Source organism: Rhodamnia argentea, chromosome 11 (genome assembly GCF_020921035.1).
Source record: "Rhodamnia argentea isolate NSW1041297 chromosome 11, ASM2092103v1, whole genome shotgun sequence".
NCBI classification, from domain to species: Eukaryota; Viridiplantae; Streptophyta; class Magnoliopsida; order Myrtales; family Myrtaceae; genus Rhodamnia; species Rhodamnia argentea.
Window position 1 is genome coordinate 19,946,925 of NC_063160.1, and position 17,954 is coordinate 19,964,878.

General features: G+C 40.5%; 3 protein-coding genes across 6 annotated transcripts in view; 2 read left to right on the top strand and 1 right to left on the bottom strand.

Annotated features, from left to right (window-relative positions):
• LOC115735585 (DNA repair protein REV1) overlaps positions 1–17,954 on the top strand; it is an 870,695-nt gene that overhangs the window by 121,902 nt on the left and 730,839 nt on the right. The gene's annotated exons all lie outside the window — the stretch shown is intronic.
• LOC115735824 (polyadenylate-binding protein 2-like) lies at positions 4,576–9,384 on the top strand. The gene is made up of 9 exons (XM_030667246.2): positions 4,576–5,237; positions 6,327–6,445; positions 6,560–7,216; positions 7,349–7,426; positions 7,527–7,616; positions 7,718–7,855; positions 8,010–8,183; positions 8,267–8,470; positions 8,858–9,384. Exons 1-9 carry the CDS (start codon positions 5,003–5,005, stop codon positions 9,098–9,100), a joined length of 1,938 nt encoding a protein of 645 aa, XP_030523106.1. The 5' UTR covers positions 4,576–5,002; the 3' UTR covers positions 9,101–9,384.
• Positions 10,958–17,083, bottom strand: LOC115735823 (probable E3 ubiquitin ligase SUD1). 3 transcript variants are annotated; one of them, XM_030667244.2, is made up of 10 exons: positions 16,658–17,083; positions 14,945–15,637; positions 14,028–14,789; positions 13,702–13,913; positions 13,255–13,611; positions 12,774–12,934; positions 12,517–12,680; positions 12,276–12,422; positions 11,171–11,708; positions 10,958–11,136 (listed from the first exon to the last, which is right to left on the bottom strand). In XM_030667244.2, exons 1-9 carry the CDS (start codon positions 16,982–16,984, stop codon positions 11,199–11,201), a joined length of 3,333 nt encoding a protein of 1,110 aa, XP_030523104.1. In that variant the 5' UTR covers positions 16,985–17,083; the 3' UTR covers positions 10,958–11,136; positions 11,171–11,198. The 3 variants fall into 3 exon arrangements, with proteins under 3 accessions (XP_030523104.1, XP_030523105.1, XP_030523103.1); XM_030667245.2 differs by having other exon boundaries at positions 10,958–11,708; positions 12,774–12,931; XM_030667243.2 differs by having other exon boundaries at positions 10,958–11,708.

Here is a 17,954-nt window from a genome sequence, read left to right on the forward strand (position 1 = left end):
GACCAAAACATGTGGTGATTGAGGCCTCTGGTTTTCGTTCCCTAGGCCGTTCTCCATCAATTTTTCTCTCTTTATTGATGTGTTTTTAATTTGGGTTAATACCATAAAAAATTGTTAAACTAATGCATTTATAATAAATTTATATCAAATTATTTTTTAATCACAAAAAATTTCAAACTAATAGAGTTGTGATAAATTTATCTCAAGCTATTATTTTGACCATCAAAAACCTTAAACTTGTATACTTGTGATAGATTTACTCTACACTAATTTTTTTTATCAAGAAAAATCCCAAACCGATATGCCCGCGATAAATTTACCCTTCGTCAAATTAGATTAATATCATGAAAAATTCTAAACCGATATACATGTGATAAACAGAGGGTAAAAATCTCAAACCGGTACACCCGTCAATTGCCACGTATCATACAACTTAACACTCTAATGGTTAGATTTAACGAAAACTAACAAAGGGTAAATTTATTGCGGATGTACTAGTTTGGTGTAGAATTATCATAAGTGTACCAATCTGAGATTTTTTGTGGTTAAAAAATATAGTTTTGGATAAATTTATCATAGGTGTATTGATTTGGAGTTTTCCGTGATATTGACCCTTTTAATTTTACCTTTCACGTAGATTATCATCGTGGACGAAATATTTAGAGATGATTGGTTTTCGGTCCGATCTGGTTTCACTTTAGAATCTGGAATCGAACCGGGAGGATCGATTCTCACTTTTAAGGACCGAGAACCGGATAAACCAAACCGACCGGACCAATCGCTTTTTTTTGGTGATTTATCATTAAATTTTGTTCATTAACGACATATTCACCAAACCACCTCTCGTTAATTGTATCGCGTTATCACTAAACTTGAAATCATACTAATTATTATGCATCGTAAGCATCTTAGGTTTACATTTAAATTATATTTAGGAAAGGTTTTTTAAGGAAATATTAGTCCGCAAGATTTCCCCCGAACTAAGAATCGACCCGACCGTAACTAATTCCAATTTTATGGAACCGGACCAAACCAGCCGGTTCGTTTCGGTCCGAGCGATTCCCGTTTTAGTTGGTCCATTATGCTTAACCCTAGAAATATTAGGTGCCATGAAAGTAAATCCGATTGTGCTATGAGTCTAGTGTTAACCATCTGTGTTTGATTTTGTCTTTAAAATTTTGATTATTTTGACTACTCTTACATTCAATTTGGATGAAGCAATAATGAAAGAAACGATGGGGTTGAGATAAGCACGAGAGAATAAATAAGAGAAACGATTTGAATGATAAAGATGTTTGTATGCAAATGAGGGTAAAGAAGTGAAGAAAATTTATTATGATCTAAAATATTATCCTGGGCAATCTTAAAATAAATTATAAAGTGCAGGAGGAACAAGAATAATTTTGTTAAGTAAAGCACTAATTTTTACAAATTTCTCAATATTTGGAGAGATTAAGAGGAACTTATAAATAGAATTGATAACATAACATTAGATGATACAAGATTCCCTCCAAATTTCTCCATTACTCAGACTTTAAGTTTATTAGTTTGGCTCTAGCTAATGCTTATGTTCTTGCAATAGACTCTCTAAATGCAACTTTCTCCTCGTTTTGGTCCTCTCTAAACTTCCTATTCATGCTCTGTTAATTTTTACTCGTAATTATTGTTTCTAATTTGTGTTTCCTAGACAGCAACAAGTGCAAGTTTCATCTCTATTTTCCCTTTTCTATCGGAAAAAAGACTTGTGAAATACTTGTCCAAAGTTCACAAATACATCACAAGAGATCGAGAGCAAAGTAAGGCTCAAAGGGCTTCAGGAGAATTGGACGACCGGTTTTGATGTGCGGCCTCCGACCTCCGGGCTTTTGCAGCCCTGTCCGCGACCTTAGCTAACTCTCCATTTTCCTCTGGCTCTTCCGGATTTGAGAGGTAAGTTTGTTGCCTTTTGAGTTTTCTTTTCCTTCTCCATTTGAGTCCATGAGCTAAATGTTATGCATTGGACAAACCGAAGCTTATGATTTTGCTGTGGATATGGTTTTTGCTGGTGGAGGATGATATGTATCTTTGGCTTTCCAAATGTGCCAATTTTCAATTCTGGTGAGTCCTGGACTTGAAATCCTGACATGCAGGGCGGGATCTGACCAAACACCATGTGCCCGAGGGCAAAGTAGAAGCAAAGGCTCAATCGTTTTGGGTTGTCGATGACGCGGGTCAGGAGTATTTCCTTCAACTATTCAACTCCTAAATATGTTATCCCTAGTAGGCAATCCATTTTGGCACATTCCCTACAGGAAAAACCTAATTTTTACATACGGGTCAGCCTTCCAAATCCTTGTCTAGAGAGCTCGAGGGGTCCTGATATGATGGTGAGGCTGCAATCTGACTCTGTTTTTCAAAATCTGCCCTTCCTTAACCTATTATAGCCAGTCTCCGCTGAACACATGCCAAATTGAGTGTTGGTCCATACTATTATGTCCTCCTTCCGATGAGGCTTCAATGGAATTGCAAGAATTTGGCTAGTTAGTTGCTCTTCGAATAGATCATGTGTATTAGATCTGTAATTTTCGGGGGTTTGTTTTTGTTTGCTAGACCCTTATGACTCAACTAGGAAGCCATTTATCTTCTTTGATACAGATCTTTTCCCCGTTTGTAGCTGCCCACCTAAGAAAACAGACAATTCCTACTGAAAAACATCCCACATTTATTCAGATTTATAGCATAAATGCCATTGTCTAGCTTCATACCTTTCTAAAGAGAGTAAGCTAGCATTCCTTTGATCTTTCAAGGGATTCTTCTTCTTCTTCATCCAGGAATGCTATTTTCGAACCTGACCCAAGATTACCTAAACGTTTGTAGAAAGCCGTCGTTTGTGTTGATCTCGACCTCATCTTCCTCCACGATCAGATTTCGAGATGGAAGAAAGACCCACCAGCAAAGGAGAACAGGAAAACCCAACAGTGGATAGCAGAGCTCTTCTGGGAACGAGTTGTGATCATGGAACTTCAGGGGAAGAAACGAGATGGAGTTGATAGATCTTGAAAACCAAATTTCTGGGAACGAGTCATGGTTCAAGAGGAGCTAACCCCATTTTGGGTTAAGAAGAATCTTTTGTTGTATTTTAGGAGCTTGACATAGCCAAACAATCATCAGCTTACTCGGACTTCTCTGCTCCTGTCAACAATCAAACAATTTTCCCATTTGTTTCCCTTATTTTAAACATAATTCTTTTGCCTTCCCAATAGGAAAATAAAGCTAGATTGCCATAGTTTGTGCTTGTCATATGTTCTTCCAACAACTTTGTGAGATTTGTTTTATACGGATTTCCGAAATTTGTGTAAGAACTCGTTATAACTTTTGCATCAATATAAGGAGGAGTTATGAGTTGACGAAAGGTTTGGAGGACACTGCTTTCTTCAAAAGAAGGGTCGATTAATATTGAAGAGAGCAAGTTTCAACTCATATGGATTGAAAAATTTGAAGTGTAGTAATCATATCTAACTTATCTTTATCAGATCCAAAATTTCTAAAGTAGCCAAACCTGAGTAAATTCATGCAAAATTTCGAGTCATTATTGACATGCCATTGTAATTTATCAAATATCTCGGAACGACCACTAAATAAAGGAGTCTATTCAATGAAAATTAAAGCATTCATTGCCCTAGTGAAATTTTTCGACATAAAAATGAGTTTTTTTTTTTTTTTTGTAAATAAAGAAGAAATTGTTGTGGAAGGAAAGATGTTCGTAATTGGTTTTGTGAGTAAGTAAAAAAATTTCAAGGGCATCAATTTTAGTAAAATGAGAAGCACTTTTGGTTAAATCGCGTTTATGAGAGCGAAATCAAGTCATCTTGAAATATCTTAAAAGGGGTGACTGTGTCTGGCTTGATGGTTGTACCTCGTTTTTTAGAATATGTTTGTGTTCACGAAAAGAATAACGGGGGCTATGATAAGGACTTACTATAACAAAAGAACATGGTTTCCATAAACTCGTTATTGATATAGATTCCGAAATTATCACCGAACTTGTTAATCAAAAGAGTATAGCGGATACCACGAGATCAACACTACCTAAAGATATTAGAGGACGCCTAAGCCGTCTTTTTTACTTCAAAATTTGTTATATTTTCCAAGAAGGAAATCAAACTTGCTGATATGTCCACGGCGAAGCGATTGGATACTAACTTTTACTTGCGGCCTCCTAGAGAAGTATCCCATATTTTGTTCGGAATATTGATTGTAATTAATATTTTCGCTTTTTAATTATGAAAAAAAAAGAGGAGATGTGCTTCGCATGTTTGGGCACAAAAAAAAAAAAACATAATATGAGGAAAGCAAAAGCTAAGGAAAAAGCAAATTCATGACGTCACCAATCAATTTTTTTCCTACGACCCTCGGCATGAAGTTAGCTTCCCCGGCATGACTATTTCTCTCTCTCTTTGAAAAAGGCCAAAAAAAAAAATCAAAAAGGAAAGTGAAACCCACACACATCTAACGGCCCAGATTTGATGGTAGAATCGGATGATGAAAGGAAACCCTAGAGAGAGAGAGAGAGAGTATATGATCCGTCACAGCCTCCGAACGTTACTCCTCTTACAGAGCAGTCTGTGCTGCCCTCTTTTACAATCCAGCCCCCCTCCCATCTCTCTCTCTCTATCTCACGCGCCGCCCGCCGCCGGCGGTTATCTATTACTCCGCCCTCCTCTTTCGTTCCCTCTCCTCTTCTGTTTTTCCATTCTCTACCCCCCCCATCGAACAAAAAACCCAAAAAGAAAAGCCTATTCCTTTTCCCAGGCCTTTCGTCGATCATTTCGCGTGCATTTCTGTTTCCCTAATATCGTTTCCTTTTTATCTGTTCTTCCTAGGGTTTTGCATCGAATAATCGGAGGAGAGGGAAGAAAGAATCTCTGAAAAAAAGCACAAAAAAAGAAAGGGTTTCTCTTTTGAAGGTTTCGGGAAAAAAAAGAAAACGAGAAAAAAGGGAGAATTTTTTTTACTCGGGAGAATGGCGCAGGTTCAGGCTCAGCCTCAGAATGCGATGCCGGGAGTGAACGCGGGGCCGAACCAGTACGCGACGACGTCGCTCTACGTCGGGGATCTGGACTTCAATGTCACTGATTCCCAGCTTTACGATCTGTTCAACCAGGTCGGCCAGGTGGTGTCTGTTCGTGTCTGCAGGGACTTGACCACGCGGCGATCGCTGGGCTATGGTTATGTCAATTACAGCAACCCAATCGATGGTTAGTGCAAATTTGGTTTCTTTTCGTCGCTGGAATGTAATTATTGTCTGTCGATTTGGGGAGTTTCTGGAGTTTAGTGAATCTGTCGTCGGTTTGAGATTCTATTTTTTGCTTGCGTTGTTGCGGAGATTTTTGCCTTGGAAAAATCGACGATTAAGTAGGGTTTTACACCCCACAATACTGGGTGATGTTATTTGGTCTGCCGTTTCCGTTTGCGTTACCATAAGCTCCATAGCTTGACTACATAGTGGCTTATGTACGAGTGCTTAAATAGACTAGGCTGCATCTTTGGGTGTTTTCTTTGACTTGGAAGGTTGTGATGTTAAGATTACTTGATGAACATTTAATGTGTTATGATCAGTTATTTCTCAAATCGCAAGAATAAAATCCTTCCCGCATGGGTTCTGGATTACTTGTTTTGGTTATAGATCGAGATTCGCTGTTTCTGGACCGAGCAATCGTTTGTGGTGTCTTGCCCTGACCTTGGAAAATATATGCGTGCACTGAAGAAATTATTGTCTGTGTTTGTCCTAAGCCTTTTATAATTAAGCTTGTACATGCATTGTTCACAGTTTTTTTTTTTAATCTTTCCTTTTTGTTCTTGTAGATTGACATTTTCTGTATAATTATGAGGTTTGGACGACAGATTAGGTTCTTCTGTCAGCCGGATAGGAATGACTGGATATTTTATCATGTGTGCTTCCAGTTGAATAAACAGCTACCCTAAGCAATTGAGTTTTTTGCTTTCTGAAAAACCAGAGTTTTTTTTTATGCTGTTATTTTTCTTGATAATCGTTGAATGTACCTCCTGTAACTTGAGGTGGAAGGACCGCTGGTCCTGCGTACCATGGAACTTAATCGTGCCCATTATTGGCTAGTTTATTTTGACCCTTCATGTCATAGATTTTTGTGGTAATCTATTTGGCAGCCGTGCAGGATATCATTAAACATGTTGATGCTATTGGGCGCCATTTGTGATTCAATTGACACCAGAGACTTCTTTCATATCTTGTTATTTCAGTTGGCATTCTTGTGTCCTATTTTTCCTCTCTTTTTTCTCTACAATGTGCTAAAAGGAATTCACGACAGCTGCTCGGGCTTTGGAGATGCTGAACTTTACTCCTCTTAATGACAAGCCAATTCGGATAATGTATTCTCAGCGCGATCCTAGCGTCCGTAAAAGTGGAGCTGGAAATATATTCATCAAGGTATACCAATCTGCTGTTTATTTTTTTATACTGGTTTCTCTCTTTCCATCTTTCACGTGTATTTGATTTATGTATTAGCTAGTCAACCATTTTACTTCTATTTTGATACTGTAGAATTTGGACAAGGGAATTGACCAGAAAGCATTGCATGATACATTTTCTGCTTTTGGGAATATCCTCTCTTGCAAAGTTGCTACAGATTCTTCTGGTCAGTCAAAAGGCTATGGCTTTGTACAATATGATAATGAGGAAGCTGCTCAGAAAGCTATAGAGAAGCTGAATGGCATGCTATTGAATGACAAGCAAGTGTATGTGGGACCCTTCCTTCGCAAGCAGGAAAGAGAAAGTGCTAAAGATAGGACAAAATTTAACAATGTGTATGTGAAAAACCTAGCAGAGTCGACAACTGAAGATGAGCTGAAAACAGTTTTTGGAGAATTTGGACCAATTACTAGTGTTGTGGTGATGAGGGATATGGATGGTAAATCCAAATGTTTTGGATTTGTGAACTTTGAGAATGCAGATGATGCTGCTAGATCAGTTGAGGCTCTGAATGGGAAGAAATTTGACGATAAGGAATGGTATGTTGGGAAAGCTCAAAAGAAATCTGAAAGGGAAGTTGAGCTGAAACTTCGATTTGAGCAGAGCATGAAGGAAGCAGCTGATAAACTTCAAGGGGCGAACTTGTATATAAAGAATCTAGATGATACCATAGACGATGACAAGCTTAAGGAGCTGTTCTCTCCATTTGGTACCATTACATCGTGCAAGGTTATTTTCATCTCCTCTACTCGGTAGTTTCTATTTTGGGTGAAAGCTGTGTGCCCAGTATCCACCTTCATATTTCTTAACTTGAGCATGTCGTTGATCTCATTTTGTTGGCGATGCTTCTCATTTCAACAGGTTATGCGAGATCCCAATGGCATTAGTAGAGGATCGGGATTTGTTGCTTTCTCTACTCCTGAAGAGGCATCCCGAGCTGTAAGTAATTACTTCTCCCCTCAGATTTTGATTTAAAAAATTTCCTGGAAGATGACGGTTCTTTTCCAAACCACCTGGTTTCTTTCTCCTTTCTAATTAGCTCTCTGAGATGCTGGGCAAAATGGTTGTCAGCAAGCCTCTGTATGTTGCACATGCACAAAGAAAAGAAGACCGAAGAGCCAGGTTGCAGGTGTGCTTCCTCCTGATGTCATGCAATTTCTTAAAACTTTTGGTGTATGTAGTATTGATGAATGTCCCGAAATATGATGGGCATCTGAATGTGTTGTGTAGGCTCAATTTTCTCAAATGAGGCCAGTTGCAATGGCGCCAACTATTGCTCCTCGCATGCCATTTTATCCACCTGGAGGTCCAGGTATTGGCCAACAACTATTCTATGGTCAAGCCCCTCCTGCTGTGATGCCTCCCCAGGTAAGTTTCTTCTATATTTAGTTTTCTCCTGGCATACAGTGGGCGATTACATCTGGTTATGTGTTAGTTCCTAACAAAGGTCAATTGCGCTTTGCTTTACTCCAAGTCTCCAACTACTAATCTTGTGGTTACCTTTTCTGCTTTTTTTTGTTAGCCTGGGTTTGGGTATCAACAGCAGCTTGTTCCTGGTATGAGACCTGGTGCAGCTCCCATGCCAAATTTCCTGGTGCCTATGGTTCAGCAGGGGCAGCAAGGTCAGCGACCTGGTGGAAGACGTGCAGGAGTTGTTCAGCAATCACAGCAGCCAGTCCCAATGATGCAACAACAGGTTGGTACTTTTGCTTTAATGTTTCCTCTAATACATTGTTTGAACATGCATTTTAAGCTTTTTACTCTTTATTTGAATGACAGATGCTTCCGAGGGGACGTGTTTATCGATACCCTCCTGGACGTGGGTTGCCTGACATGTCAGTGCCGGGTGTGGCTGGAGGAATGATACCTATGCCGTATGACATGGGTGGAATGCCATTACGTGATACACCAATCTCTCAGACTGTTCCAATTACAGCTCTGGCTTCTGCCCTAGCAAACGCTAGTCCAGATCAGCAGAGAACGGTAGGAGCGGCGATGCCTTAAATTAATCGACATTTTACGCTTTTTCTCTTCTCCCTGCCCCGACCTAACCACAGATCTAAGCATGGACGCATCCTCTAATAATGTATTGAGCATTAGTTGGCTAGAAAACAAAGATACGTACATGTTCTGCTTTGTTGAGTCGATAAGGGCTAGGTGGTAAGATTCTTTTGAATGTCTCAGTGAATTATTCATGATATGAAAACATGGACAAATGACCTTCTGACCTCCTTATGACGGTACATTGTGCATGTTTTTTTTTATTATTCTTTTTCCTGGTTGTAGGTTATTAGGATGAATATTTCTTCACGTGTCTACTAAAATGACTCTGGACTTGTTATTCATCATGTGTGGGGGAAACTGTTGCAGATGTTAGGCGAGAATCTTTATCCGCTGGTGGAGCAGCTGGAGCCTGATGCAGCAGCCAAAGTCACTGGCATGCTTCTGGAAATGGATCAGACTGAGGTCTTGCATTTGCTGGAGTCTCCAGAAGCCCTGAAGGCAAAAGTGGCTGAAGCAATGGAGGTCCTTAGGAGTGTTGCGCAGCAACAGGCTGGTGGCCCCGCCGATCAGCTGGCATCTCTTTCTTTGAATGACAACCTCGTCTCCTGAGTGCTGGAGATGAGCTTGCGCCTTTTGAGACGCCGGATTTTGAGACTGGTCTATTTGTGGCTTTGAGACTATGGTTGAGTTCCTTTGGTAGGCAGATATAGGGTTTGCTATGTGGGTTATCTCCAGGAGTTTGTGAGGAGTTGAAAGACCTAGAAGATTATTTTGCTCTTATTTTTTGCTTGAGATTTGATTTTATGGGTGTGATTGCACACTTTGTTTTGCTGGATTTATCCTGCTTACATACAATGATCTCCATTCCCAATTAGTCGGGTCCTTTTTGTCAATTTTGAGTTGCTTTTGCCATGGTAGGTAGTTTCAGTAAATTAACCTCTCACTTCGTTATCGTGCGTTGGTCTGGTCAAAGTAGGCGGGTACAAATTTACACATCTTGAGCAACACGAGATAGTTGCATCGAATCTTTCTATTGGAGGGTGGCTCGTCGTCAATCGATGGATATCTTTCCACAACGTGACGACTACTAGAAGATTATTGTGAGGTGAGCATAGTTTGTGGAAGCACGTTTTCACTGGTAGTCGCATTACATGATAATGGTCCATGTCTAGTCTGCTAGTATCCCTAGAGGAGCATCCTTAAGTTCGGTTTGTTCATTCGGATTTCTAATCAAAATAGGATTGAGTAGGATAAAATAAGAAATTCAAAGATTTTATCATCCTCTTTCTAATCAAAATAGGATTGAGTAGGATAAAATAAGAAATTCAAAGATTTTATCATCCTATTTACTGTTGAGCAGAGGCAATATATGGTTGAGATCATTTTACTGAAATATGAAAATGCTTTAGAAATTATTCAACGATGAGTTAGCTATTGTTGAGCATAAATTTGTGCCATTTGAGTTCGGGCACGACATCAATCGAGCAGACTACATATAATTAAGGGTCTTAACTTGGAGTTGAATCTTTTGAGAATTTAAAGTCGGTTAAGCAGAGGTAAAGCACGACCGAGATTAATTCTGTTTTGCTTAACATCATAATGTTATAGAAATTATTATGCGATGAGCTAGTTGTTGAGCAGAGGTTTGTACAATATGAATTTGAGCACAGCCCATCCCATAGAACCGAGGGTCTTTAACTTAAGAGTCGAATCCTTGAGAATGATCTGTTGGATTTGCTCGTCGTCTTGTCGAGTAAGTAAATAAGTGTTGAACAATGCAATAATTCAATTTCTTTTCACAAGTTAAAAATGTCATCGAAGATAACTATCTTGAAAGTCGATGATTAACCTTGAGCTCTTAACACATGTCTAGACCCCTTCTGAATGTTGAAAGGGTTAAAAATCAAACGTTCAAAAGGTTGAAGCGATTAAAAAAACGAGACAACATGATCTATATCACGTCAAAGAATGAGATCATGGATATACTCAACTTTGCAGCCAGAGACCCAGCCTAAAGCCGCCAAAGATGTAGCCACTTGACAATTGCCGCTGCTAGATAGGCGTTCCAACACAAAGGAAAGGCGGTGGCTATGGAAAAAATCCTACTATTCTCGAGTCTGCTCTTTTGAGAAATCTTATCTCGATCTATCTCATCTCCTCCCCAAGATATTTTTATCTAGGCTATACCCCCTTCAACCTATCCTAAACAAATACTACCAAACATAGGATATGATAACATATCCTATCATAATTATATCCTAATGATCATACGTAAACTTTAATGGCTTATCAACAGTATGTAATGTTTCCACATGCTTAGGAGTGCCCAATAACGTCAAAAACCTCTTCGACCCAAAAAAAAAAAAGAAAGGGTCAAAAACATCACCACATTTAACATGAGATGATAAAGAGCAAATGGCATGGACAGGGCACATTACCGGTACGGCATTAGTATCACAATGAACGCTGGGTGAACATGATGTGTTGTATTCCCTCACAACCTAAGATGCCGAGTTTCAACAGAATGTAGCGCTACACATGTATAAGACCCTAAAGATTCTACTTTGCTAAAGTAACATAAGCCCGACCCTTGCGTTTGAACTTTCACGAGCAATAAAAATGTGAAAGGGTGCACACAGCTTGACACCAGACATTTAAATACATAGGACCAAAGCCTCCCCAGTTCCCCATTTTTCAAGCGTCCCTGTCAATTAACACGCCTCAGCCTCAATCCCACATCGACTTCCCTATCCAGACGAACCAAACCAGTTCCCGGCAAGTTAGCGGCTGGGGAATCGGCTGTTGCCTCTGCCTCTGCCTCTGCCTCATTTTGCTTCTTAACTTCATTGTCCTCTCCAAAGTTATGCAGCCGACGCCCGATCAGGTACCTATCATCCCTTATGGCGTTGTGAAGGTTAGTGAACCAGACATGGAACCTCTTGGCGCAGAAGCATAATATGCTCAAGCCGAGGCATCCCAGCCATGCAAACCGATAGACAGCAGAATTAACCACCAAAGGGTATCCAAACACAGGAAAAACCCCTCTTGCCAAAACATAAGGTACACAGAGAGCAGTCAGAAGCTTCATCATGATCGGCAGAACGATCTCGCGGAGCACCCAAAGGCCCTGCAACCTGGAGAAACCATCCTCTCTCACCCTTTCAAACTTTAACCGCCAACTCTCATCGACAAATGGCATCATATGATCCAACATGACCTACAGAAGAAGCAGTATCGGAATTATATTGATAGGTTCATAATCTAAGGGATTCCCAAAGTTAATTAATAGAAGGCATGACCCGAAGAATTGAAAAATTACTGACAAAAAATGGCAATGTCTAGAGTCTTCCGCTTGTGATAATAATAAATACACAACAACTGTTAAAGAATGAAAATAAAATCTTTTTTTTGGCCTGCCTTCTTGCTGTTTCATCTCCACCATGCGTACTAAGTAAAAGCTCTTCAAATCCAGTGTCGCAGAATAACAGAAAATGAAGCACTACAGAAGACAAGTTACTCCTCAAGCAAAAAGATCTGCTTATCCAACCACCACTTTGATCTCTTTACAATCAAATGAGTTAGCTATATTGGTAATATGGACTAATAAATGCACTGGGAACATAAAACAGGATTAGTCAAATAGGAGAAGGAAGCTTGTATGCCGGAGCAATCAAGTTGCCTTTCCCCCTCCATATTACTAAGTATGCAAGAGCATATAGCATATTTCAAATGAGGAAATTACCAGCTTACAGATGTCCCTCTAAATCCAAAAAAAGACACTTACCAGTCTAGTCCATATCTTCAGGAAGATGAGTCCGAGAGCCCAATCTTGATACAAGAGGAAAACTGGACTCTCATCTGTAGGCACTCTCATAGGCACAATAACCAAAAGTTCAAAGAGCAAGCCAATCAACACTGGAATGACAAGAATCTGCACAATAATTGCAAAAATCAGTGACGCGATAATCCATAAATAGCGGCCGCTAGGAACCTAAACATTACAGGCAAATAAGAATGCTTCTCACCCATAACGAAAGTAGAGCAGAACTCTTGATGACAATACAACTGCACCTCCAGATTTGACCCATCAAAATAGCAGCTCTCCTACTCCTAATGTGTTCAAGTGTATATCTTACTCCCGCAATCCCAGTCCAAATAACGTAGCTACCAATAATGAAAGCATATAGATCTACAAACAATGGAATATCAGTTCAAACAAAATCATCAGTTCTTATCCATAGATAATGAGTCACAGCTAAACCAATTTGAACCAACCACATACCATTGCACTTGATCCCATGAGTTATGGGGAGAAGAGGAATGGCATTGAACAATTTTCGTCCAAGTGAAACAGGCACTATGATTAAGGCTGAGTTGAAGATAAGCAATGTCATCCATGCCACCATTAACAAGAGGACAATACGGAGGACAAAGCTGTACCTGCTACAATATGTTAAAATGACATGTCATCCAACTATAGTCTCTGCTTGCATTCAGAAAGATTCAGGAATGGTCCATGAAACCAGAGAAGGCATGAGATGTGGCTTTAAACAACACCAAAAAACTGAGGGCGAAGACATGTTTGCAGGAAAGACAGAAGAAAAAAGGTTGCCCAAAATGGACAAATCAAAGCTCACCCAGAAACTAAAACAAGAGTCCTGTGCACAGAGAGAGAGAGAGAGAGAGAGAGTAATCCAGTAAAGCCAAATATACAACCCTTTTAAGCATGAGCAGCAAAGTTATGGAATACAATATAAACTTACTCAGAGTCAGATTGCTCATCGCTATCATACTCTTCCGCAACATCAGAGTTATGAAACACATTGCTGCTGCCATTAGTGTCATTGGCGACTGCCATAGCTCTATCATGTCCACCAAGTGGAACTACCTGCAGTCGATCCTGCCTTGCTGGCTCTCCATTAACAGTTTCCTGGGTGCCATTATCATCGGGTCTAGGTAGTAAGAAATCGGTCAGGCCCAAGGCCCAACCAACAGCTGTAAACCAATAGTGAAGAAGGGATTTGATAGTTGACCGCAACTTAAAATGCTCAATTGCAAATGGAATACAGATTTGAAAGAGAAGCATGTCAGCGGGGATCTCAGTAAAGGGATCAGATACTCTGCAAAATAACATGTAAGTTGTAAGTGTCGGCAAAGTAGATGACACAGAAACCTCAAAACTGCAAATGTAGGTTAGGAGACAATCTCACGATATATCAAGAGGAAAGATGGAGGGTGCTATCCGCATAGCAAGCTTCACCGGTAAAAACACCAGCATCACAATTAAACTACCATAAACCGCCACTGACAGCAAAACCCTGCGAGCATGCTTGTGGACTGGGTCATCAATGAGATCGCGGAATGGATTATAGTTCGGATCAGCGGGATCTCGAAGGAAGTACAAAACCCCATTACGCAGAACCTGATAGACATATCCAAAAGAAAACGCTAAAGAGATGAGGAGGAAAGCTATGTGGTAACATTTACAATATATAGAACAACTAAGCAATTATGGAAGTATGAGAAAGGTGCATACCCCTCTGAGAAGGCTGACGAAAATGCTTATCTGAAGCATGTAAACTATTCCCACAACCCAATGAACCAATGAGCTTGCTAAAGGGGAAAGTGAAAAGAATTGAACTCTATTTGACATTGACTTCCCAAACATTCTTATCGTGCAAACATCAAGCCACCATCCACACATCAATGGAAATACCCCAAGTTCGATTACCAGAAGAAAAGCAACCTTGATCATTGTCATCAAATGCCTCATAGCAGCCAAGAACTGCCGAAGAAGAGATGGAATTGTCCCTGCTATTGAGGGAATACCATAGAGCCTTTGGTTAGTCAACGGCTCACCCTTTGTGTACCGAATCAAAAGGACAATCCCAAGATAGCATAACACTGCAGAAAAGATCACCAAATATCCAATAGCAAGAGTGGTGACATCAGAGAGCCTTGATGTTCCGATGGGAGCTGCTTTCAAGAAATCCCCAGAGAGATTTGAGCTTATGTTGCTGGAGATTTCATTTAATCCACTGGCGTTTGCACTCAAAACCTCTGCAACCTGGCCAGCCAGACTGTCACTTTGACCCTCAGAAGACAAGTTCGTAACAGCAGTTAATGCATTCTTCAATGTAATATTCGCCAAGGATAGAGCCGATTCAGTGAGTGGCATGACTTTCGACAATACTGGGCCATTAGCAAGAAGCCATGATAAATAATAAAGCGTGACCCGACCTAAAGAGAAGGGGACAAATATTATGACACCAAGGAAAATCATGTTGCTCGCCAAAACCTGCAGAGGAGGAAACCCAACGAGTCAATATGGGAATTAAGCCAAAGAAAGGAGCAAAGGAAAATTCTTGAGGAGCATAAAGGCAACAAAATTTCATCAGCTCAGCCATAAACAGCAAAGAAGAACGGAAATAACCCAAGGAGAAAGAGACATACTGTGAATGCATTTTCAACCAAGTGAAAAACTGGACCCTGCATGCCAACCAATTCATCAAAGGGAACGTCCTCTGCACCATCAGCATCATCAAGACCATCAAACATTTGCTCAACATGAGCTTCAAGACGAGCTGCCTGCATCTCCCATCGAGCTGCAACATTTTCTGCATTTCTTCTAATAATTTGACCAGCACCAGCAATTCCTTGGGCACCATTAGCTTCTTCACCATTAGCCTCACCAGCCAAATTTCTATTAGGTGGTGCAACAGGTCTTCTTGCAGCCCTGGCACCGTTTCTGTCCCCTTCATCATCCCTCTCGGCATCTTGACCTCCAAGCTCTCTTAAATGCCTGAAGTAATCCCTCAAAGAAGTTGCTCCAAGAAATATAAACACTATACTTGCAGAAAGCAGGAATCCATGCAGGCAATCAGTTAGAATAACTGTAGTCGACAAGTGACTCAGGAACAGTCTCTGAGCTTCAGTAAAACTCCTCACAAAAGCCAACCGCCATATCCAAAATGTAATGAAGGGAATTATGAGGAGCCAAACAGAAAGAACAAAAGTCAAGCGCAAAAAGAATTGCAGAACATGGCAAGCTTTCATAGCCATCCCAACCAGAAACTCCTGAAAAGGAAGCCTTGCTGGAGCATTCTCGGCATAGACAGGGGAGAAGGAAAATGCATGCTTGCAGACCTGCAATAAATCAAATATTTCATTGAAAGTCACCACCTAAAAGTCCAGCTACTCCAAGGATCAAAAGATACAAGGATGAAGACTATTGGGCCCAGCGATCAGAATTGACAGCCGTGGCAGATATAAGTAGCACAATGAAATATGATATGCTCAATCTTGTCCAGAACCCCTTGTCACACATTCTCAAAACCTGAATTTGAATCATCCTACACCACAAAAAGTTTAGGTTTTCTGCTGTAACTTGTACACGTTAACACACAAAAAATCATCCCGAGTACAATTGAGCAAGGATAAAGGATAGAGCTAATAGTACCCACCGAAAAGAAACTGGCTAAACAGGAGCGGATAATAGCGGTAGCTAACCAACATGTATCCATCCCCCAAGCCACCTCTAAGATCATTAATGAGAAAACGACAAGTTAACACGAATAATTGCATTAGCTTACCATAGCATTACCTTCCTATTTAGCTTACTTATGAACCCATTCACGAAGCAACTTCCATATCATTAACGAAAAAATGACTTCAACTGAGTTCTGATTACCAGAAACAATTATAGATGCACAAAAGTCACCAAACCAATATGTGTCATTTGATCGCCAACACAATTACACTCCCAACATCCCCCCTTCCTCCCCCCAAAAAAAACAAAAAAGAAGAAGGAGAAAGCAAGCAACTTGTTCGTGGCTAAAAGAATGCCTTCAGAAGATTTTTTTCACAACTGATCGTCAGCGAAACTTCAATTACTTGTTGCAAGCATTAACTTATCAGCTTCGAAGCATGACAAAGTCAAATTCACTCTAAAAGTCTCAAAATGAACAAAAACTGTACGTCCAAGAACAGCACATATATGCACAAAGGTTCCATTAAACACATCATCTTATCAGTCAAAAACGAAACGAGCCATACCTACAAAAGAAGCCCTAATTTTATGAAACGGAAACGCGAATAAAAGTTAAACAAATTCTGGCACTTAATTCTCTTAACAAAATGATACTCGAGGCGTGCGGCTAAACCAACCTCGCATTGACGAGCATTACTATGATCGAGCCACTGGAGAAGACAATCCTGATGCACGAACTTGATACTTCCACTACAAGCGCACGGATACCGAAGAGGGTTATCGGCGTCGCCGGGGTTCCTGCAGATCCGGCACACGTCCTCCTCCTCCTCCTCCTCGTCGTACTTCAACCGACGCGCATGCTCCGGCGCAGACGCGGGTTGCTCCGGCCGCGAAGCCGAATCGGGGCCGGGGGAGGACGAGGGAGGAGCGGCGGAGGCGGAGGCATCGAGACCCGAGCCGCCCTCCCACGGTGGCGGCGGCGGCGCCTCCGGTGAGATCTCCATGCAGAATCGAGTTGACTCGGGGGGGAATTGGAGGGTTTGATCTTCGGTGATGGAGAGAGTCTCGCAGCCTCGTCCCGTGCCGCGAGAAAAAGGATGGCGATTGGAAATTTCCTTCCTCCGTGACCCGATTCTGCCCCTGGATAGACGGCTAAATCACGGTTCCGCCCCTGCCGGGGGTTTAACATTTAATAAACCGTACTTTGACATATCTTTATCGTCTTGATTAAAAAGAAAGTCGGTTTCCCAGTGATATTTCGTTCCCATGGGGCACACGTGGAAGCCAAGGATACGTTCGGAATTTCATAATAGAAAATAAAGAGATAAATAAACTTACCTTATCAAGAAATTATGAAGAATTCTATATGATTTGGAAATGAACTTATCTATCAAAACCATTAAAAATGTGAACTTTTTTTTATTAAACTATCCTTGACCTCTCTGTTTTGATCGAAGAAACTAGTAATGTTGTGTGCATCAAAACCATAGCCGCCGTCTTGCGCATCCGGCTTATGTAAAAATATAGTAATTTTGGAGGGCGACCATAATTATGAAAGTTCACTAAACACAAGGGAGCACTGCCTTGAAAAATAAGATACCATCCGATAAATAATTATGATAACTAATTCATTCGCTTTAAATGCGTCGAGCTCATGCTGTAACCAATCCTAATCAGGCCATTAAAGGGTTAGATTTGAAATGCTAACATTCGCAAATAGGTGTAAACGAATGAAGAGTAAAAGGTAAGAATCTTTACTTCGGTTGATAGTTACTCTTCATTTATGAATGAATGTAAACAACCGTCCTAATAATTTTTAGGGGCGTTTTCTCTCCTCGTTTTACATTTCTCGACGCCCCTTGCTTTGCCTAGACGATGAAGTGCATATTGATCGGGAGATAAATAAAAAGTGCACGCGAATACAGCTCCATTTATTTCACAAAAAATAAAATAATTGAAAGAATATTATCTTAA

Coding starts and splice junctions, on each gene's coding strand:
- LOC115735824 (XM_030667246.2), top strand. CDS start 5,003: ATGGCGCAGGTTCAGGCTCAGCCTCAGAATGCGATGCCGGGAGTGAAC. Junction 6,446..6,559: donor CTGGAAATATATTCATCAAG/GTATACCAATCT, acceptor TTGATACTGTAG/AATTTGGACAAGGGAATTGA. Junction 8,184..8,266: donor TCCCAATGATGCAACAACAG/GTTGGTACTTTT, acceptor TTTGAATGACAG/ATGCTTCCGAGGGGACGTGT.
- LOC115735823 (XM_030667244.2), bottom strand. CDS start 16,984: ATGGAGATCTCACCGGAGGCGCCGCCGCCGCCACCGTGGGAGGGCGGC. Junction 13,612..13,701: donor ATCTTTCCTCTTGATATATC/GTGAGATTGTCT, acceptor GTTATTTTGCAG/AGTATCTGATCCCTTTACTG. Junction 12,423..12,516: donor CTGCTCTACTTTCGTTATGG/GTGAGAAGCATT, acceptor ATTATTGTGCAG/ATTCTTGTCATTCCAGTGTT.